The 23,119-nt window shown below is 36.1% G+C and overlaps 2 protein-coding genes across 3 annotated transcripts; one reads left to right on the top strand and one right to left on the bottom strand.

The window, feature by feature from the left end:
• Positions 1-380: 380 nt before the first annotated feature.
• On the bottom strand, positions 381-3,444 carry med18 (mediator of RNA polymerase II transcription, subunit 18 homolog (yeast)). The gene is made up of 3 exons (XM_028471091.1): positions 3,114-3,444; positions 2,352-2,435; positions 381-1,715 (listed from the first exon to the last, which is right to left on the bottom strand). The coding sequence occupies exons 2-3, from the start codon at positions 2,422-2,424 to the stop codon at positions 1,159-1,161; spliced, it is 630 nt and encodes a 209-aa protein (XP_028326892.1). The 5' UTR covers positions 2,425-2,435; positions 3,114-3,444; the 3' UTR covers positions 381-1,158.
• Positions 3,445-4,456: 1,012 nt separating this feature from the next.
• On the top strand, positions 4,457-21,728 carry LOC114477880 (cytochrome P450 4B1-like). 2 transcript variants are annotated; one of them, XM_028470547.1, is made up of 12 exons: positions 4,457-4,740; positions 6,698-6,842; positions 6,940-6,984; positions 8,902-9,029; positions 9,941-10,065; positions 11,061-11,215; positions 11,338-11,444; positions 14,171-14,361; positions 14,423-14,556; positions 16,450-16,514; positions 16,741-16,823; positions 20,261-21,726. In XM_028470547.1, the coding sequence occupies exons 1-12, from the start codon at positions 4,558-4,560 to the stop codon at positions 20,436-20,438; spliced, it is 1,539 nt and encodes a 512-aa protein (XP_028326348.1). In that variant the 5' UTR covers positions 4,457-4,557; the 3' UTR covers positions 20,439-21,726. The 2 variants fall into 2 exon arrangements, with proteins under 2 accessions (XP_028326348.1, XP_028326349.1); XM_028470548.1 differs by lacking the exons at positions 4,457-4,740; positions 6,698-6,842; positions 6,940-6,984 and adding an exon at positions 8,186-8,538 and having other exon boundaries at positions 20,261-21,728.
• Positions 21,729-23,119: the final 1,391 nt, after the last annotated feature.

Genomic DNA, 23,119 nt, shown 5'->3' with positions numbered 1-23,119 from the left:
TTTTGGGATTTTATGAATCTACATCTGGTCATTTAAAGGAACATTGACATTTTTTTTCAACCCAGCCCTACTACTTTATGGACATTAGTGTGTTGATGACACATGATTTGTCTCTTGCTTTGTCTTGTGAACAAAACTTGACAATAGGGGTGTGCATTCTCATGATACAGTTCACCATTTACGTGTCACGATACGATATGCTCCGATACTAAACAATACGATATTCATAGTTACAAATTTCACCTTCACAAGTACAAAATGGTATAAAATACAATTTATTTTTTTAATTAGTGGGAACAAGTAAATGGTAACTAACTGTAATTCAAGTACAAATATCAAAAACAAGGAGAATGTTTATCAAACTGTCAAATTACATTTTTCAAACAAGTTTAACTTTTGCTTCTACAACCGATTGTGATTCTGTTAAGTTCTTAAATTCTTACGTGCTCTGCACATGTTAGCGCAAACAAATAATCTTTTTCTTTAAAAAAACAGGATTAAAAAAAAAAATCAATTTGGACATTTTTTGGATCGATGCGGTAATCGCCCAGTGAAATATTGCGATATATATAGCCAAAAAACTAAATTCTTACACCCTTACTTGACGTTAAGGATGCACAATTTTAGCTAAAAATCAAATCTTGATTTTTTTTTTTTTTTTTTTACTTTGAAAACTCAATTTTTTCCCTTTTTTTAAAAAATAAATAAATAATAATAATTATTGCAAGATTTCTCTTTTAATTGAAAAAGTGAAAACAAATGTCCATATTGGGAATAAAGTGCAAGCTTTAGCAAAGAATGTTAAATCTCCTGTGGGTTTCATAAAACAACAACCTGCCCAACCAAAAATTATTCCGTCAGCATTTTTAAAAAAGAACCTTGCATTAAAAAAAATAATAATAAATAAACTCACAAAAGAGACTCGTGCCTGAATTAGACAAGATTAAATTGGAAAATTGATTTTCTGATTTCCCTCAATAAATAACATTTTGATATATCAATTAATTGTGAAGCCTTACTTGACATGTGATCAAAATGAAAAATCACTGGCAAAAAGTGTATCAGTCAAATCAAAGCTTTACTTCATTTCAATGACAGAAAAAATAGTGTAAAAAAACAGTGTAAAAATCAACATAAACATGGTTATTTTTGTCATAATTAATGTCTTTGTTTACTGGGGTCTATTTTCTCCAGGTGAACCAGTGGTTTGAGTTGCTCAGCGAAGCTGCGCATGTCCTCAGAGACGGTGTCCTGACCAGCAGGCGCCAACACGCTCAGCTCCACCAGGTACGACAGCGACAGACGCTCCGTGTTCTCCGTGTTCCCAGGAACCAGGACCCGGGACAGCTTGCTCACCACAATTTTCATCCCTCCCTTTCGAAATATGTGTCCGTTGGTCACAAACTCGTGGTCCATGCGAAAGCCCATCTCGTTGAGGAACTCAGGGAGGCTGTGGGACGCGGCTACGTCCACGCAGTTGCGCACCAGCGCGTGGCGGCTCTTGTCCCCCACCTCGGGCTGGCCCAGGTAGCGCAGGTGCCAGGGGGCGTTGGGGTGGGAGAGGGAGCGGCGGGCGCGCAGGATGAACGGGTTTCCCTGCTGGCCCTTTAGCAGGTACACCAGCTCGTGATCAGTGAACGTTTCAGGCTCCATGTTGTCACACAGGCCTCGCAGACGATGCAGGAGACTCTCCAGGGCCTGGTCTAACACACTGCCTGGAATAATCACCACAACACACACAGAAACTACTACTTTATTTAATTAAGTAGACAGATTTTTTACCCCTGTGGGTATATCAGCACATGACAATACCCAACAGCTTCTTGATTCTTGTATATACCTGTATTATATTTGTACATTAGTATTATTATTATTTATTTTTTAATGCGTGCACTTGTATTTAATCCTTATTTAATTAACAGTCTTTTAGTTAATTATGTATGTTGGCTTTTTTCTTTTATTTTCTTTGTTTAGTGCAGACATCGTGAACTGGTGACCCAGGGGCACATAATTATATTAAAATACACAAAGCAACAGCAAGAATAGCCAAAAAATATACAAGAAAAATGCATTACAGAAAAGAAAAAAAAAAAACAGAAAATACGCCAGAAACACACAAAACATCAACAAGAAAAATACAGTTTATTTTTAATATATTCAAATAATTTGTCCCAAACTGCGAGTAAGGCAGTGTTTAAGCCTCCTGATTGTCGCATAACTCAGTAAAAGTTGATACGCAAAAGTAAACATATGAAAACATTGGTCACGCAAAGTATCCACATGTATAGTAATTAAAAGAATAAATAAATGTTAAATAGTTTCATTTATCTACAGATGTGTGTGTGACTTACCCTGCAACAGATACTCCATCATATTGATCGTTCCACCAGTGACGGGCATCACGGTGACGGGAGGAGCCTCCATTCTTACTCTACCTTTAAAAAAAGAAAATTAAATACATAATACGTTAATAGAACAAAAGATAAACAAATGTTGAGTTTTTTTTTTTTTTTTTTAAATGTCTTTCTATGGTTAGAATATCCTTTCATTAATTATACAAATGTTTCATGAAAACAAAATATAACAATAAACAGAATAGACATCTTCTTGTATAGATTGAAAAAAGCTCAAGGCATTGCCAATGCTAATACAAAAAATATAAACATAATAATATGGCTTATGTTATGGAACATAAAAATCTATAATTATTTATGAATTTTTTATTTTATTTTTTTTTTTACAATGTAATACTTAAAACATTTATCGTGCATTTATTTGTATTCATTTTAAGGGACTTGTATGAAATAAACTAGTTTAACAATTTTTAAAAAGTAAATATTTGGCCAAAACTAGATAATCATGTGCACATCAATGTACGTTGAGATTTGTGAGCATTTTAGATGAATAAAGACGATAAAAAATAGCAAATAAATGCAATTTATCCAGTGATGTTTCTGTATGTTAACGACCACTGTTAATTATAACAGTATTTGTTACAGCTGTGCATCTGCATCATTAGCGTCCCAAAGAAGCTAACTTTACTTACCACAGTGAGTAAACTAATTCCAGTACTTTTAACTCATTTAAAGTATCCATCTCGGATGAATATTTACCTGTAGAGTCTACTCCAGATAAAGTCCAAATATGAAGTTAAAACGCTGCCGTTGTTGTCTTGTTTAGTTCAGGTCAAGTCAGTCTCGATGCTATGCTAATGCTATGCTAATGCTACAAACAAGCCTGTTAGCATCGAGTGCTATGCTGTCTTATGGCACCATGCTTAGCCTGCAGGGAGCTTTTAACCCTTTTGCAACTTAATATGAGCAGGAAAATGTTTGTCTCTACATAAAGAAGTTAATGCAGTAACTGCAATTGTTAGCCGCCACTGCTAAACATTAAACAAAGACTAACTTCCTCTGTTCGTTAGATGGTGTTTTATATCCAGCTCTAAGGTTCACCACTGCCACCTAGTGGACGAGTTTATTACTCACACTTCAGAAACATCCACGTTTATTCCATAAGTATGTCAACCCAGATTAAAACATAGAATGATTCATTTAATTTTAGATTGCCATAACCACAAATAATGAACCAATGATAACAAGTATGTGTGTATGTTTTAATTATATTGTCAATTTATTAATCATGCAGCTCTTGGTCTAATTGTACGTGGCCAAAAAGTAAACGCACAAAATGATATTAAAAAACACGACAACAAAAAAGCCCAGCAAGAATACAGTGAAATATACTTATAAAAAAAGAAAAGAAAAAAAAAAAACATTATAAAAAGACAGTAAAAGACAAGGAAAACACACAAAACTAGAACTGCTGATCTGAATTTTTATGCTGACATTTTGTAAAGATGTTGTTAGGGTAGAAATGGGGGTCTAATTGGATGCAGCCCCCAAAGTAAATGCACAAAATGATATTAAAATACAAAAAAACAGCAAAAACAGCTTTAAAAAAAAAAAAAAAACAGTACAACACAAAACTGCTACAAAAATGAACAAAACAACAACAAAAATACACAAGGTAACTAAAAAAACATACAAAAATGACAACAAAAGTGCACAAAAAGACAAGAAAAACACAAAACATGACTCTATATACATGTAAAATTATTAATATATGTAAATAAAATTATGTTATATACGTATACATAAATATATGGGTTTTGTTTTTTTTTTGTTTTTTTAAAGGCAGAACTTTTTTTACATTTTGGGCTCAGCATCTTACATTACCAGTGGGTAACATTTTGGGTTTAATTATCGTTGTTTATTTTTAATTACATTTATGGTTATTACATTTCGTATTTTATTGCATTTTTTAAAAAAAAATATGTATAACGGGTAGTTGTTACATATCGGGTCTTTGTTACATAATCGGATCGTGCTCGTTTGGCTGTCCGTCGCTAGGTTACGTCCAGTCCCAGTTTATTTGTTGCTCCGCCCACCTCCACCTCTCGGTCAGCCTGAGTTTCTCTTAAATTCTGTCACTGTCACTTATTCACACAAACTAAACGCTGTAGTTTTGTGCAGAAAGCTTCGTTGTTGCTTCGTCATGGCGCTGGAGTCTCTTCAGTCGGACTGTGTGTCAGTGTTTGTGCTCCTGTTCTCTGCTCTCAGCCTCGTCCTCGTCCTTTATAAACTCACTATTCTGATTGTGAGCAGGAAAGATGTGCTGCGATACACCAAGGCCTTCCCTGGACCGCCACCCAACTTTCTCTTTGGAAACATGCTCGAGGTAAATCAGTCAATACATTAAACATGTTATGGTGACGTCATTCTTTGTGCATCTCTTTATTTTTCAATGAAAATCTCGAAAAATGTGCATCATAATCTAGAATATGTGTAGGATAAAAACAGTAACTAAATATTGTTAAGAATAAATCAGGATACACAGATATGAAAATAAAATAGTCATAACAACACAGTTGTTCGTTAGTAGATGGATGGATGCATATTTTTTTGTGTGTGTGTTTCGAGGCATTTTGTATATTTTTGATGTCAGTTTTTGCATTTTTGGACTAATTTTGTTCATTTTTCTTGTCATATTGCACATTTGTTTTTTGTTTTTTCATTTTGTATGTTTTTAGAGTTGTTTTTGTGTATTTTGTTATTTCTTTTTGTTTTTGGAGTAGATTAGTTATGTTGATATTTTGTATCTATTCGTGTGTACATGTGTTGAACATTTGTATATCTTTGGAGTAGTTTGCATATTTTTGTTGTCCTTTTGTGTATTTTTGTTAATATTGTAATTTTTAAAGTAATTTTGTGTTTTCAGAGTTCATTTGTAGTCTTTTTGCATTTTTGGAGTAATTTTGTGTATTTTTGTTGTCATATTGTGTGTTTTTGAAGTCGTATTGTTTATTTCTCTTTCTTTTCGTGTGTTTATGAGAGTAATTTTCCGCATTTTGTTGTCTTTTTTGAGTAATTTTGTACATATTTTGGAGTCATTATGACTAGTTTTGCATAAAATTTTTGGACATAATTTGAAATGTGTATATTTTTGGAGTAGTTTGTGTGTATTTGTTGCCCTTTTGTGTATTTTTTGTTCCATTGTATTTTGTGTTTTTTCCCCATTATTTCATGTGTTCTTGGAGTCATTCTGTGTGGTTAATTTGGGGGCCTCATGTGGCCCCCGGGCCACCAGATGCCTGTCTGTTACAATTATTTCACCTTCATCAACTTTTCATCAATCATTTTTAAAGTTAAGATTTGAGTTGGTGATTTTTTTAAAACTTTTTTTTAATGTTGAAACTTGCTTTTAATGAATGATTTCAGTTAAAGTTAAAAAATAAAGTACCAGTTCCATAACTTCATTCAGTAAAGTAAAACATTGTTAGTTAACAAATGTAAAACTTTAGACACAGAATAAAAGAAAACAGAAGATGTGCAAACATTTGAAAATATTGATGATTACAGTTTGAGTATTTTGGATAATGAGAAAACAACCAAAACACAATTTTGTATCAATTGTTTCAAAACGTCATTCCAAACAAATATCTTATATTGGTTTATCAAAGCACAGCAATATACAATCACTACAGATAAAGAAGAACTTGTTGTTTTTTTCACAATAAAAGCCCTGACATGAGAATTATTGGTGAAATTGGCTGAAGGCATAATAAACACAGACAAGGGACAACATTTAGTCATTTTTAGTCCTTTTTTAAAAAAAAAAGATTTTGATCGTTATTTTCTTTTAATGTCAATTGAGGTCGAAATAAATTTTCCGTGTGTAGCACACAGGGGGGCAGACGTCACCTCCTGATCCTCTTCCACAGAGCATTTAAAGGAGCTTCTTTACTTCCAGTTTTCACATGTTCAAAAAGCACATATTAGTTTTCCTCAGCTCAGATGAGAGGATGCCAATTTTCATCAAGGAAAAGTTTCTTTTCTTGTTTGACCTCAGTGGGCGGGGCCTCATAAACAGGAGGGCGTAACAGGTTAATGACGATCAGATTCAGCTGCCGTAGTTATCAACACCCGATTGACGCTGAGATTGGTCAAATACGAATGTTTCATAAATCACACGTTGGTCATGTCGTACGACCAAACATGAACTCAAATTTAAACCCGTTTTCACACAAGGTTGATGAATGAGGGACTATGTCTTTATCTGATTAAAAAAGAAGAAATTTCATCTCCAGCAACTGTAAGTGATATCAGCTTTTCATTTGTTGTCATTTTTCCTTTAGTTCAAACAAGATGGGACTGATTTAGACAAGATCGTTGATTGGGGGAAACAGTATCCCTATGCGTACCCTTTATGGTTTGGTCCTTCAATCTGTTTCATCAATGCACACCATCCAGATTATGTAAAAAGCATTCTAACATCAACAGGTGTGTGAGCTCTATGGGGTTTGTTTTTTTTTTTTTTTCCGCTAAGCTAACACGCTAGACTGTGAAAATAATCTCCTTTGCTTTTTTTCCCCCTCAGAGCCTAAGGATGAGTTTGGATATGGTTTTTTGGAGTCTTGGATTGGTGAGACGTGTTGCCTTTGCCCAGCTGCGTTTTCCTTGGAAAATCCATTTTTTAAAAAATTTTGCTTAATTCTTCCCAATCCGTGTACCCTTCATTCTCCGGTTATTCCATTTAAAAAAAAAAAAAAGAAACAAAATAACAAATAAACAGTGTGTTTATTGTGTTTTAATGACTTAAGACCAAAACAGAAATACAGAAAAATAAAAAACCAGACAAGCAGCGTTTTTCTGTTTTAGAATTCTGTTTGTGTGATATTTGGATTTTTACAGGGAAACTAGGACGAAAGCTTCATGTTTTAAGCTCACTACACAGAGTGAACCCACAGATGGGGGTGGACTTTTACTCTGCTGCGTTTGATAAAATGATCTTGTAGCATGTTGTCCACCTCACACCGATGGCAAAGAGGTGTAATTTGTGTGTCGATGATGTTTCGTTAATGAGTTAAAGTCTGAATCTGTGAATATCTACCAACTTTACCGGACAGTGTTACGGTCCAAATAGTATCCAGATAAACTGGTGACTGTGAGGAACAGTAGATGTTAGAAAGAACTTCTACCATTTGTCACTTTTGCAAAAAATTACTGCTTTTTTGAGGGCAATAAAAATATATATTTTACCACTAGCCACTAACAGCAGCTGTCAACACACACGGAAGTTGATCACAAGAAACGAGGAGCATCAGTACATTCATTACACCACTACTGGTTCCTTTAATCACATATCATGTGCATGTTTTACATAACGCCAATGTTTTTGTTTTGATTTATGTATTAATAACTTTTCAATTCATCAGTTCATCAGTAACTAGTGCAATGCCTGTAAGAAGTATGTATTGCTATAGGAAAGTGGGAGGTTAAGTAGCATTTTCATGAATGGCCAAATGAGGTTGTGTTTGAAGGTGGGACGTCAGGGACATTTAGGTTTGTTGTGCATTGTGTAGAGAGATAACCATTGTGTTTTCATATATTTAAATTGGGAAAAAGCAATGTACCAGCATGAAGTTATGCCTGGAGAAACACTTTGAGACACTCACTTTTACATGGGAGCTTTAACTCCTCTTTAATTCAGAATAAAAGTTGAATCCTCTTTAAACTGACCTTGTAAACACTTGATTCCTAATGCCAATTTAATTATGAATTACACACACACACACACAGTTCACCCAAAGCGAGCAAAAAGTGAAGCCACAGCGGACGCCTTGGGGCAGCCGTGAAACACCGTTCCTCGACCCACCCCCCCGTCTGAGCTCTGCTACCCTGACACAGAGCCTCTGCCCAGCCCCCTGCACACGCACTCGCTCTCGCTAGACACATACACACAGCGGATTGCTGCTCAAAACCAGGAGGTGGGGGTGGGCTCTCCAGTGATTGGCTCTGCCGCGCACGTGGCTACGGCGTGCAGCGATTGGCTTTGTTACGCACGTGACTCTAGTGGCTCCGCTCCGGTGGCAGTGGACAATTTTATGAAATAATTCATTAACGGTATTATTGCAGTCCAAACAAATTCGACGTTGGACACCTTTGAACCAAGCAGCAGCCATGTTGAAAGTCTCAGGTCAGTCTGAGCCTGTTTCGCAGAGATATTTGAGGAACACAGACAGACAGACAGAGATTTATAGCTTTATAGGTAGATGTCACTTATGCGTTTCTCCTTTTTTTGTCTGTGTGGTGAGATTAAAACATGAAGCTATCATCCTAGTTTCCCCTTAAATATCCAAATTCTACACAAACAGAACAAGATTGAATTTTAAAAACAGAAAAACGCTGCTTGTCTGGTCTTTGATTTTTATGTAGTAAAACAAAAAAAGGACACTGTTTATTTCTTATTTTGATTTGGTTTTAAAACTGAATAACCAAAGAACAAAGAGTACATGGATTGTTCCCTCACACACTGACTGATTTTTTACATTGTCACCAGGCGGAGGTTTGTTGCTGTCAAAAGGTCAGAAGTGGTTTCGTCATCGAAGACTCCTGACTCCTGGTTTTCACTATGATGTGTTGAAACCATACGTAAAACTGATGTCAGAGTCTGCTCAAATCATGTTGGTATGTACGTCACTGTTTAACTGTCACGTTCAAATCTCACAGTGTAAAGCAGGGGTTCTCAACCTTGGGGTTAGGACCCCAATTTGGGGTCGCGAGACACTAGGAGGGGGTCACCAGAGGCCTTCAAGAAACTAAGAATGTTTTGTGAACAATTTGAGCCCATTTTTGCTTAATTTTTAACCTTCTTCTGCAACTGCACTAAACTTACCATATTTTAACCTATTTAAATCACGTTTTCTTGCCGTATTTATGCTCCTTTTAATGCAATTTAACTACATCACTTCCATTTCTAATGTCACATATGTTGACCCACTATTAACCTCTTTTCAACATATTTCATGCTTATTTTTGCCAATTTAACCACATTCACGATATGTCATGCCCATTATTTGCCAGTTTAAACTAAATGTTCCAATATCGGCCACTCTAAATTGCAACTTTTGGTTTTTAAAATCCCATTTCACCACATTTTCCACCATTTTTTTTGTCATTTTTAACTCATTTTCTTTCTGCTTAAAACAAGGTTTTACATCTGTAAGATGATGACTATATACTATGGCCCAAATAGTACTAAACTTCCTTGATAAAAGTTGATATTAGTCAGATAAATAAATAAATAAATGGACACAATAATGGACCATCATTTTGCTGACTTTATGGATGGTCCCCTTTATTCCACCTTATAGATGGCACTGTCTCCACATGACTCCCCGCTCTCTGGAACCTTTATTTTGGGGGTTGCGGGATGAAAAGTTTGAGAACCACTGGCATAAAGAACTGATCTTTGATATTCTGACCAAAGCATGATGTTACATCAGGCTTAGGATAACAAAGGAGGTTGTTTTTAGTTTATTGTTTTTTTGGTCCATATCCTGCTGACATGTACCATCTGTTCTCTTGTTTCTCTCCAGGACAAATGGGAAAAATTTGCAAACACCAACGAGGTTTTTGAATTATTTGAAAACGTTAGCCTTATGACATTGGACACTATTCTAAAGTGTGCTTTCAGCTGCAACAGCAACTGTCAAACTGAAAGGTGAGGCTGCAAAAGTACTTGTCGTCACATTATTATTAGGTTATTGAACAAATGTCACCCAAGAACCAATGCATATATGTGACTAATCATTAGTGATGTGAACAGTCATGTACATAGTTTCAGGGCCGGCCTGCCCGACAGGCAACACAGGCGGCTGTCTAGGGCGCCATTTGCTGGAGGGTTTCCATCTGCTTTTGGATTTTACAACGTTTTTGTTATTGTTCCCTTGAGACATTTTCACTATACTTGTAGGTGTTATATTGTATTATAGTGCATTATTAAAAATTTTAAAATAGGTTGTATTTTTTTTTCAGTGGTTTGTTGTGTCACAGAATAGCGTTTTTTTTTTTTTTTGTCTTCATATTTAAAATAAATAATTATGTGTACACACTGTATAGACTTGGATACAAAAATATCTATTTTATGCAGTCATGGGGGGCAGAGGGGGGTGGGTCAAACTCCACTCTTGCCTAGGGCACCAAATGACCTAAAGCCGGCCCCGCATAGCTCTAAGCTGATCAAATTACAGGGAGCTGTGGCATATGCTAAGTTGTTTACTGAAGACCCAAACATGTTCCAGACCCAAACCCTGATGAACTTTTTCCAATTTTAAGGGGCTGACATGTCCACCAGATAGGATGTATAGCAGATATTTTTATATATTCTGAGAGAGTGGGTGGAGCTGTATTATTATACCATATTTCAGTTTCCTATGTGGTGTTGTTCGTGAGATATTGGATGCTGAAAATGGAAGAAAACCGACACATTCACTAAATTGTCCATATCTCAAAAAGTTTACATCCGATCAAACAAAACACTTAAAGTGTGCCTAGTTAATGTTAATGGAACAATTGGTGAAAATTGAGACCAAAATGTGTGAGATATCATGAAAATGTGTTGAAATGACATGGAATGACCATATTTCTATTCTCTTTATTTACTTCTTTACTGCTTATTATTCTAACAACTCATTCTTGGGTACTTTGTCATTTCAGTGGGACGAATGCATACATCAAGGCAGTGTTTGAACTGAGTAGTCTAATCAACTTGCGGCTCAGGATGTTTCCTTATCACAGTGACCTCATTTTCCACCTGAGCCCACATGGTTTCAGATACAGAAAAGCGTGCAAAGTGGCTCACAGCCACACAGGTAAGCAAGTATTTAATTTACACATCTCTAAAACTATAACAAAACAGTTCATTGCTACGGTGCAGTGTTGCTCTTATATCCTATTTTTATATCATTATTATGTGTTGTTTTGTTTCTCAAAGAGGAAGTTATACAAAAGAGAAAAGCAGCGCTTAAGGAAGATTCTGAGTTGAACCGCATACAGGCCAAGAGATACTTGGATTTTCTGGACATCCTTCTCTCTGCAAGAGTACGTTATATTATATCAAGCAATTACAATTGTGATCGCATAATTGACAATTAATTACAATTATGACATAATTATGATTTTGATTGAATTGAGTTCAGATAATTGACTTTTTAATTGCAATGATTTCATGGATAAAGAAGCATAACAAGGTAAACAAGAGATGAAAAACAAACTGGATGATAGATAATGTTTTTTTGTGTATTTTACAGCTGATTTAAAACATGGGTCAAAACTGACCTGTTAGCATAAGAGAGGCTAACAGAAAGCTAACACAGGTTCAATTTTAAGTTATTTGATAAAGGCTCAGTAATTGTGATTAATCAAATATGAACTTGAGTAATTGAGAACGTAAATAGTATTTGACTTTCAGGGGAAAAATAATAGTTGGAATTGGAAAAAATGGCAATCACCTTAATTGTAATTGAATATGGATAATTTTAAATGTAACTGAAATTGAAACATGAAATTAACCCCAACCCTGACGTCAATTTTGATCTGTCATATGAAAAAAGAATACATTCTACTTCGTCAAATTTTACAACCTCTTCGGATACAAAACCATGACCTAAATAGATATAATTCTTTATATATTTTTTTAATTTGTTATCAAATTTATTTATTTTTATAAAAACTCAACAAGATTCATTTGAATCAATTTCAATTAGCTGCTTTTTATTTAAAAACTATATTTAAAAAATTGCCTCTAAGGAACACAAAGCAGGCAATGGTTTTTGTAAACAACCAAACACATTTTAATGGAAAATGAATAGATGAATAAACAAAACATGTTCAAAAATAAAACTTCTTTAAAAAATAATAATAATGTTGTTGGTAAGAACTGAAGAAAAAAGATACTAATTCATGACCACGTTTTGTTAAAGGTGTAAAATAGACTTAGATTATTTAAAAATGTATAATTGAAAGAATCTAAATTCAAACTCTATTTGTCTGGCTTGCATTTATCTCTTTTGAAAATATGAATGCATAGATCTATATTCTTGCTGTGATATGATATAACAACCCCTTTTTATATTAATTAGTGAGTTAGTGCTGCAGGTTTTTCCATCTGAAGCATATTAGTGGCTTGATTTATTCATCAAAGTATCCGTGTGTACTGTTCGTCGTTCTCTTATAACTGCACGCTATTAAGAAATAACTTTAAATCATATCTTATTGATAAGTGTGTGCTTCTAATGCCTCTCACAACAAAGCCTGCACCCCTCCTCTCAGAAAATAGTTCTGTGACCCACTTTTGGAACCTAAACAGCAACTTTTTCTTTAAAAACAGATTTTAAAATAGGTTTTAAACTGTCAAAAATAGTTATAGGTTATAGGTTTTCTTCAAACATCTGCATAATATGACACAGCTAAAAAAAAAAAAGGAGTCATAGTCTGTAAAAATCAGTGAGAATAGGGGAATAAACCTGTTCAGCATATTATAGACCACTCATTAAAAAGCAGCAGTCAGACCTTCTTTCAGCTGAAGTGAAGATTATATAACAGCCTTTTTCATTCAGACTTAGTTTTATGTAGAGTCGTGGAATTCCTGTGGAAACTTCCATCCTATCCGTGCCCAGACAGACATGTCTGTGCATATCAGAGGGCTGTTATAATGTGCACTACTGTATAAACATATGCATTTATTCTGAAAATATAAAATTAAACTTATTAAAAGAGTACACATTTGACAATTTTAATTCTTTGTTTAAAAGTTGGGAAATAATTATATTTTTGTTTTAAAATTAATGAATTTAACATTTTTCTTTGGAGCATCTGAAGGGGGCTTGGACAGGAATGAAGTTTCCCAGAGGCGTTGCTAATGAACTTCATCTCACTGTACCTGAATTAAAAAAATTACTAGAATATTTGTTTATCCATAAATTTCCTGAAGAAAATGTAAATGAGGATGCAGGTGCTGGCCCGCGTCGTCGAACACTGCATTAGCATTAGTCAAGCATTAACTTATCATTACCATTAGCCTTACATTAACATTAGTCTAACATTAGCATTAGCTAGCATTAGCATTAACCTAACTCATTAACATTAACATTAGCTAGCATTAGCATTAACCTAACTCATTAACATTAACATTAGCTAGCATTAGCATTAGGCTAACATCAGCAGTAGCTAGCATTAGCCTAGCATTAACCTAGCAATAGCATTAACTAAGCGTTAGCCTAGCATTAGTTTCAAAATCTGTTTTATTTGCCAAGTACAGTTTAAAAACAATACAAGGAATTTAGTTTAGCCTAACATTAGCATCAACCAAGCACTGGATTAGCATTTGCATAGCATTAGCACAAGCCTAGTATTAGCCTAGCCTGTGAAATAATGCAGAAGATATGATGAAAATTGTTGAAATACGTTGAAGGATCTGGAACAATCTAAATAAAGTTTTTTTTTTTTTTTTTTAAAGTTGAAGGAAGTTGAAAAAGGTTGAACTGGGTTGAAGGTCTTAGCTGAAAGTGAACAGAGAGCTGAACATGTTAAAGGTGGAATGGTTGAAATAGGTTGGAGAATGGCTGGAGATGAAGGGGTTAAAAGTTGAAAAGGGAATGTGAACAAAAAAATATTAACAAAAGCAGTTTAAAAAGCATAAAAATAACCTCATTTTATTGACAGTATCAGCATTGCTTTTTTAGATGTCACAATGTGGCCAAAGTGTGATAAATTAGCATTGATTATTTGCTAATCTATTCATTCCTACTCATCTTGTTCTCCCTCAGGATGAGAAGCAGCAGAGCCTCTCTGTCCAGGATGTGCAGGCTGAGGTGGACACCTTCATGTTCGAGGGCCACGACACCACATCCAGCGGCTTATCTTTCCTCCTTTACTGCCTGGCCCGACACCCTGAACACCAGAGGATGTGCAGGGAGGAGGTCACCACAGTCCTCGAGGGCAAAGACACCATGGAGTGGTAGGTGTTATTATATTTTGATGAACTGGAGTTCATCGCTTTTGTCTGGTTTTATTTTTAGGGAGGATCTGAATAAGATTCCGTACACTACGATGTGCATCAAGGAGTCTCTTCGTCTGTATCCTCCAGTTCCAGGAATAGCCAGAAAACTCACCAAACCCATGACTTTTAGTGATGGGAGGACATTACCTGCAGGTAAGTGAGGATGAAACAGTTTTACAAAGCTAGTCAGTCACTTATAAACCTTTTAACCCATGGAACTGTTAAAGTGTAACTTCACCTCCAAGTCAAAGGGGCAATGATTGCAAAATTTAACAACCTAATATAAAGTGGACAGACTGGTGCAGAGGTCATATTAACCTCTGGAAATCACAAACTTGGCACTTGGGGCAATTTTTTTTATGAATACATGTTTTACATGTCTGGCCTCTCAGCAGGAACAGAATGCAATGATAACATGAAATTTAACTTTAGATTAAACAGAAATCTAATAGAAGAAGCACAACTAAACGTCTGTTCTTTAAAGCATTACAGAATATCAGGGTTCTCGCCAGCAGTGTTGAGCGTAGGGACTGCTAGCTATTATTTTGATCCCCTACGCCAGTGTTTCTCAAACCCATGCACAAAAGGGACGTGCATGGGTTGCACAGGTAAAAGTAATGGATTACAGTACTCATGTTACTGTAATTTAGTTGCTTTTATGGGTACTTGTACTTTTTTGAGTAAAATCAAGTATGATTCAAAAGAAGTAAAGTGATTAGTTACATTTGTACACCCAACTTTTACTGAGTTAATTATTATTTTTTGGTTTTAAAATGATCAACGGACATAGTGAAACTACAAAAGAGTGAAATGACCAGACAGCACAGGGATGTCCAGAAGCGTAGGCAGCGGGCGCCTACTACTCTCTTTCTGGCTGCCTTCTACTCTTAAACCTGTTCATAAATGATTTCTTACCCCTTCTATATCTGTAATATTATGTGAATATCTATAAAAGTCATGTTTTTTCTGCTAGCGCATAGCATCTCTTCTTCACTGCGCACAATAGTTGCATCCCAACCAAACACTGGGTTACCAGCGCCCTCTGCTGGTCCAAACAAATATCTGGTGGCTGCAACTGAAGGAAAAGAATCATTCTCTCTAAACATTTCCCCAATAATATAATAAATCTTAACATTCACAACATTACTGAATTCAACTAAATTAAATAAACATATACTTTAAGAAAGATTCAACTAAGAAAAGAGTCACTTGTAAGAATAATAATAATAATAATAATAATAATAATAATAATAATAATAATTCGTAGACCAAATTTTGAAAAAGTAGATTTTGAAGGGGTTTTTAATTCTTCTCTATGGAATTGAATTTTTTTTTTTTTTTTTTTTTTTTTTTTAAACATTCATAATCAATATCATCATGAATTGCTAAGAGACCGAGCACCCATACTACTGCTATAGTATAATATGTAATTATTATTATGTTTTTTTATCCTACTACTTTTTTTTTTGGACATCTCTGTATGCAACATCATAGCCGACCAATCAGATTAAACGCAATGCACGGCGCCAAAACATTGAATGCCGGTTATTTTCTCAGTTTTGGAGTTCATAAATGTAGCTATACTCAGAGCCTGATAATTATATTTATTTTGAATTTAATTCCTCGGTGTTATTTTATTTAAAGAATAATTTTACATTTTGACAAACCTTTTATTTTATACAGGTGCCTTTGTAGAAGTTCCAAATGTGCACGATTTGGTTTCTTTATTTTTAAGTTTATACATGAGATGTTTACTGTATGCAAGGGAACCGTGGCAATATTTATTACCAAAAACAATGGGGGTGGGGGGTGAAAGTAAGTAACTTTTAATTAGAGTACCATTTATTTGAGCTGCTTTTTACTTGTACTTGAGTTCAAATTCAATCAAGTAACAGTATTTCTAGTTGAGTAAGATATATCAGTACTCTTTACACATCTGATGGGTTGTTTAAACTCTTTTTAATCTGCATTTGCTGTCTGTTTGCTGCACTTGTACTGCATGCATTGCACACATTCTCCATTTATTACACTCTTTCTTTTTTGCAGGTGCACGTGTTGGAACAAGTGTGTATGCACTGCATAGAAATTCAACTGTGTGGGAAAACCCAGAAGTAAGTTATGCAAGTCCTGATTAATAACTAAATGTCTTCTATGACCTAATAATCTGAAACAATCAAAAATTATTTGAGAAAACACCCACACAGACCTACTGGTATTTATGCACTTTGTTAATTTACAGGTTAAACCTATGCTTGACTCTGGGTTTATTCTCTCGCTGTTCTATATTATTTCCAATGCACAGCATTTAAGACTAATCTTCTCCTCATGTTTTATTAGGTCTTTGATCCACTGCGATTCCTACCAGAGAACATTTCCAAGAGATCACCTCATGCATTCGTGCCATTCTCAGCCGGGCCAAGGTTTGTCCACAGCGTGTGAATGATTTTCTCAGTTTACAGCTTAGCAGAGTCTACTCATTAATCTGACCTCACTTTTATATTCTTGACCTCAGTGCCTCCCTTTGTGTTTATTCAAACAAGTGAAGAACAATCACTGAGAGCAGCAGTTTAATGGATCAAGGGTCAATGCTTTGTAATTAAACAAAAATGTGTTTATTGTATTACCAATAAACACAATATGTGCACCTTTTTAATGAAATAAACACATTAAAAGGACTTTTTTAGAATTATTTTATACTTTGGGGCAAAAACTATGGAGAGCCGCTATTTTGGACAGGATAGTACGCAAGTTCGTTGTTCGGCATGAACTGTTGCTTTAAAGAAATGGTGCATTGTGGAAGGTAACACGAAGCAGCCGTGTGTATCCATTCCTTCAGTGATAAAAGAGCAGCTTCCAGGTTGTATGTTAGAAGATCACCTTTCTCAGCAACGTCCTGCTTCTTGTTTGCGGTCCTGCGTTAACTAAGCATGCAGAATTAGTCTCACGGACAGAGCTGTTGTTACCATCAGAAACGAGCCATGGCTGAGTAGTTACTGTAGGTTTTGGAAGTGCAAAAATATGTCTAGCAACTGCAATAAAAGCTGCGTGAAAGCTTAACTGTTCATTGACAGGAGGATGCACCACTACTTTCGAGGATCGGCACCTGACGACGCCCTAACAAACTAGATTAGTAGACTGGACTACTATAACGCTGTCCTCACAGGTCTCCCTGAAAAATCATTAAAAAAAGCTACAGTTAATTCAGAACACTGCTGACGGGGTCTCCACAAATAATTACAATTCTCAAATCCTTACATTGGCTTCCAGTCAGTCAGATAATTTACTAAAAAATACTGTTATTGCTTATAAATGTACATGGTACAGGACCAAAATACATCTCAGACCTTCTACTCCAGTGGCGGCTGCTGGTCTTTCATGCAGGGGAAGCTCATTTTTCTGCCTACTTCAGAAAATGTATCTGTTTATTTAAATGTGAATTCTAGTACAATTCACATTTTGTTGTCAACAACTATTTGTAGAGTATCACACACACACGCGCGCACACGCACGCACGCGCGCAGCTGCTGTGCGCTGGAGTGTGAGTGTTTGGTCAAAAGTCTCACAACACAAGCAGTAACAGTCTCCACAAACACCAAAAACAGACACTAGGTTTGTCAGAAGTTGATGAAAACAAAGACAAATTCGCTATGAGAGGATCAGCACCATTGAGGTGCTGTGTGACTGTTTAGAAAAAGTAAACTGCTGGATGAGTGAAAACTTCCTTCAACTAAACCATGACAAGACGGAGGTGATTGTCTTTGGTAACAAGGAAAAGAGGACTGCTGTCAGCAATTATCTTGAGTCTCGATCTTTAAAAGCTAAAGACCAAGTCAAAAACCTTGGTGTTCTGATTGACTCAGATCTTACATTCAGCAGTCAGATCAAATCTATCACAAAAACAGCCTTCTACCACCTAAAGAACATCTCCAGAGTGAAAGGTTTAATGGCTCAGAAAGATCAGGAGAAACTGGTCCATGCTTTTATCTCCAGCAGACTGGACTATTGTAATGGTCTTCTGACAGGAATCCCCCAAAAGAGCATCAAACAGCTACAGCTGGTTCAGAACGCTGCAGCTCGGGTCTTAACCAGAACAAAGAGGTCAGAGCACATTACTCCAGTTTTAAAGTCTTTACACTGGCTCCCAGTCAGCCTCAGAATAGACTTTAAAGTTCTGCTGCTGGTGTATAAATCTGTGAATGGGTTTGGTCCAGAATACATCAGTGACATGTTAGTCAGGTATGAACCCAGCAGGTCTCTCAGATCTATGGACACAGATCAGATAGTGGAGCCCAGAGTTCACAGTAAACATGGTGATGCTGCTTTTAGTTGTTATGCTGCAAAGAAGTGGAACAAACTGCCAGCAGAGCTGAAGTCAGCATCCAATGTGAACATTTTTAAATCAAAGTTAAAGGTACTTTTTTTCTCTACTGCATATGATTGAGAGAGAGATTTTTTGTCATGTTGTTGATGTAATGATGATTTTACTGATGATTTTAATTGATTTTACTGATGATTTTAATTGTTCTTATTGATTTAAATGTTCTTATTGATTTTAAACATTTGAATGTTTTATCATGTAAAGCACATTGAGTTGCCTTGAGTATGAAATGCGCTATATAAATAAATTTGCCTTGCCTTGCCTAGCAAAGTCTCCGTGTCAACACAGAGCAACGGACTGAAATATTTGAAAAACCCGCCTGTGTGCTTACAACGTCATACTCTCTGATTGGCTCATTTCGCTGTCAATCAAAATTGAATTAGCCTGAGACAGATCATCCAATCATCATCCATTGTTCCAGCGTCCGGAACAGACAGATCCAGCCCACTGCTCCATAGACCTCCTGTGAAGCCCGGCGTCCGATGGGCGGGACTAAGTGCGTCATAACCGAGCATTTATCTAATGAGCGTCTAGTTTGACTGCAGTGGATCAACCACTAAATCCTCTCCCATTGAAGTCAATTGAAGCTGAACTTCACCACTGTTTATTAACACTGTGACGCTGCGGTAATGAATGAAGAACGTCACGCTGTCACTGTCAGTTTCCTGTTATAAGAAGCTGATTCTGAACTAAACATACATGTGTTCTGTCATATATTTAGTCAATGAAATGTACACACAACACTACATATTTGACCACTGATTTTAGGGGAAGCTGAGGTTCCCTTGTAGTCTTAAAGCATCCGCCACTGTTCTACTCCTATATGAACCACCCAGAGGTCTCAGGTATGTTCCGAGAACAAAAACAAAACATAGAGAAGCAGTGATCAGCTTTAATGAAACATCTGTGACACAAACCCCCAGTAAACTGCAAGTCCACCCAAACTCTCAACTCTTTTAAATCAAGGTTAAATACGTTTTCATTCAACAGCTTTTAATTAAACAGTCACACTATTATATCTGATATATCTGATATTATACTGTTTTATTGGATTGATATTGTTTTAGATGTTTTCATTTTTCCTCATTTTTAAATGTATTTTTTTGGTGTGCTAGTGGAACTGTGATGTTTTTTTTTTTTGTTGTTGTTGTGTAAAGCACTTTAAATTGTCCTGTACAAGAAAAGTGCTCATCATTTAGCCACAAGGAAACAAGAGGGAACATTGTGGTGGGAATGTGGTTAGTAGTATCCATAGTATCAATAGAATCCGCTGTGAGCAGAAACTTTATTTTTTTAAAGGTGCACATATTTTGTTTATTGGCAATACATTAAACACCTATTTGTTTTATACATTTTCACTACAGGTCCCCTTTAAAGACTGTGTCATTTGAATTGCTCACTTTTCAGTTTGCTAACTTTATGCTAATGTTTGTGCTTCTTTTTTATTCGTAGCTCATTTGAATGTTTTTCTCCCTCCAGAAACTGCATTGGCCAGAACTTTGCTATGAATGAGATGAAAGTGGTGATTGCTCTGGCGCTGAAGCGCTACCAGCTGATAGAAGACCCAGCGTACAAACCGAACATCGTCGGTCGACTCATCCTTCGCTCTCTTAACGGTATTCACATCAGGATCAAACCTGTGGACCTGAACGGTTAAAGGCATCACAAACAAACTCCTAACACTAGTGGTGGGCGATCCCGCAACAGTTGGTATTGATTCGATGCCACGTAAATACATGGCCAAAAATCATCACTTAAAAGCAAATTCAAACAAAATCTCTTTTTGATTTATTTTTCACCCCTTCAGTGCACGTCTTTTCTGGAATTTTATTTAATTAAAAAAGTGTATAAAAACATCACACCTCATTTGGCCCTCGTTAGCTTCCATAGATTTGACTTCATTAGCAAAACTTCGACTTTTATCACGATATTGTGTTTTGAGTTCATTTTTCAAAATTTTGACTTTGATCTCATCTTTTCGACTTTGATCTCGAGATTATATTTCACACTTTATTCTCAAAATTTCTACTTTAATCTTGACATTTTGACTTTATTCTTGATATGCCCAAAATTATTTTCTCTATCAAAATTGGCCCTAATCTTTATCCATTTTGTGCAGGTAGAAATAAAATGCTGTCAAAAATCTATGATGTGTTGTGTTTATTATATAGTATATTATAACAGGAAGCAGGATGCAACAATCGCTTTCACAATTTGGCTGCTGAGAGGCACGGAGCACAAACAAAAGCACAAATAAGTTTTTTTAAAAAACCTCAGCGTTTCTGAGGGAGCAGAGATCCAGGAAAGCAAATAATGTTTTTATATATGTAGACTGGAGTAATGAATAGTTGAAGAAATATTGAATTTAATATTTGGTGCCCTGATGTACATGTGACCACAACGTTTCTGAGAGTGAAGAGGACAGTTCTTCCTCTTTATTTTCTTTTTTTTTAATTTATTTTTTTACTTTTGAACAGCGATAGACATAGACAAACAAAGACTTCTTCCTCCGGCACCTGCATGTGTGAAATAGTAGTTCTCTTGTCATTTGTATTTGGAGCTGTTCAATTAAAAGAACTGGGAAGGAGGAAGATAAAAAACCTCCCAAGACCAAACTTTAATACTCCCCCATTGTTTATAAAGCTAAATAATGAGCCACATGTTAGATGTTCTTGCCATGTTAGGAGATGTGTCCTCCACCTCCACATGCACGGCTGAATGGATGGGACAAGCCTCCCGGTGGAGTGAAGCTTTTATTTTTAGAGCTGTACCTGCTGACTGGCTGCAGTATAGGTCATAAACCCCGCCTCCTCAATGATAACAGATGGGATGTGGGTCAAACTGTAAAGTTAAAATACTCATACTCACATCATCTTTTTCCAAGCCAAAACTCTGCTGTGATCATTAGTTATTATCACCCTACATTGTGTTCAAGTTCTCATTTTTCTGTGAAGTTTGTTTTAAATAAATTATTTGAGGTTTTTTTTTTTTTTTTTTTTTTTTTTTAAATTAACCCTAACCCTAACCCGGATTCCATTACGTACTCGGCGTAATATCGGTCGATGAAGTCTTCGAGGTCCTCCACTCTGGCTGGTGAGAGGGCGCGTGGTCGGCTCTCATTTGTGGCGTGGATTTAACGGTAAGAAGTGTTAATATGTGCAAATAAACAAAGTTGGTATGCTAGTCAAGGCAGCGAGCCGCCATGTTGAATTTTCACAGACTGTCACGTGACTCTCAGAACATCTCGCGTGACTTACCGTGACTTACCTCACGGTAAGTCAAAAAAAAAAAAAAGGTTGAAAAAGGGGATTTAACGTCATATATAATGATGATTGACAGCCATGGGTCTTGCGTAGCTCTCTTTGTGCTCTATTCTCCCATGCACGTAAGTCCAAAAAGCCACACAGCGGCGCTGTTTTTGGCTGCGTACTTAAGTCAGTCGCTACCGCCTTCATCCCAGTTACACACTGTGGGTGGAGCAGCCCTGAAATGTGGGTGTTCCCTTTCAAATCTGGCTTTACGCGCATTCTCCGTTGTGCTTAAGTCCTTTTCCTCTTATGCACTTCTAACCCTGGAATAAGTGCAGCGCCCCAATAAGGTGAAATATTATATTGTACTAGAAATATGGACTGAGTTACATTTGAAGCCACACGGACTCATGCGTCGCTGCTGCTGCGCGATTAGTTAAAACTCTGACAGACGCAGACTTCTGTCCACGTTGGTCACAGTGATTCAACTATTTTCATACTATGTCCAACGTGAAGCCACAGTTTGATCCACTACAGAGTGAAACAAGCTGTCGTATGCAGATGAGGATGGACCACAAACTGTTCCCACACATATTTTAATGAGGCTCAGCTCAGGTCATTTTAAAGTATTTATATTTAAAACTGTGTATTATAGAAGCCAATAGTTCTGTTTCATTGCAAACATCCCTCTGTATTAAAGCAGGACGCTCTGCGGCCACGTTATTTCCTCATATCTACAGCATTTAACTTGGTCACGCTTTACAGCGATGATGATGATGATGATGATGATGATGATGATCAAGGAGAGAGATTTTAACTGTGACTCGGACAGAATGCGGCCGATCCTCAGTCACACTGCAATAATCTGATCAATGATCTGATCAAATCAACCTGTTACATTGTTTATCAATGAAGACGTTTCAAATTAAAAGTGAACTTTATCATTTTCACAGATTTCAATGACATTTACAAGCGTTGGGAAAACTCCATGTTCCGTGATTTCTAGACAGCCCAAAAAATGTAATCACTGCCTCCTTTCCTTCAACCCGCCTTCATTCACAGACTATGCGGTTTTGCTCTACTTTCATGT

Source organism: Gouania willdenowi, chromosome 16, assembly GCF_900634775.1.
Source record: "Gouania willdenowi chromosome 16, fGouWil2.1, whole genome shotgun sequence".
NCBI lineage: Eukaryota > Metazoa > Chordata > Actinopteri > Blenniiformes > Gobiesocidae > Gouania > Gouania willdenowi.
This window is presented reverse-complemented; position numbering and strand designations above follow the sequence as displayed.

Excerpts from the sequence above, each read along its gene's own strand:
- med18 (XM_028471091.1), bottom strand. The coding sequence starts at position 2,424 with ATGGAGGCTCCTCCCGTCACCGTGATGCCCGTCACTGGTGGAACGATC. Across the intron at positions 1,716-2,351 it reads GATGGAGTATCTGTTGCAGG|GCAGTGTGTTAGACCAGGCC; the intron begins GTAAGTCACACA and ends TGATTATTCCAG.
- LOC114477880 (XM_028470547.1), top strand. The coding sequence starts at position 4,558 with ATGGCGCTGGAGTCTCTTCAGTCGGACTGTGTGTCAGTGTTTGTGCTC. Across the intron at positions 9,030-9,940 it reads AGTCTGCTCAAATCATGTTG|GACAAATGGGAAAAATTTGC; the intron begins GTATGTACGTCA and ends GTTTCTCTCCAG. Across the intron at positions 11,445-14,170 it reads ACATCCTTCTCTCTGCAAGA|GATGAGAAGCAGCAGAGCCT; the intron begins GTACGTTATATT and ends GTTCTCCCTCAG.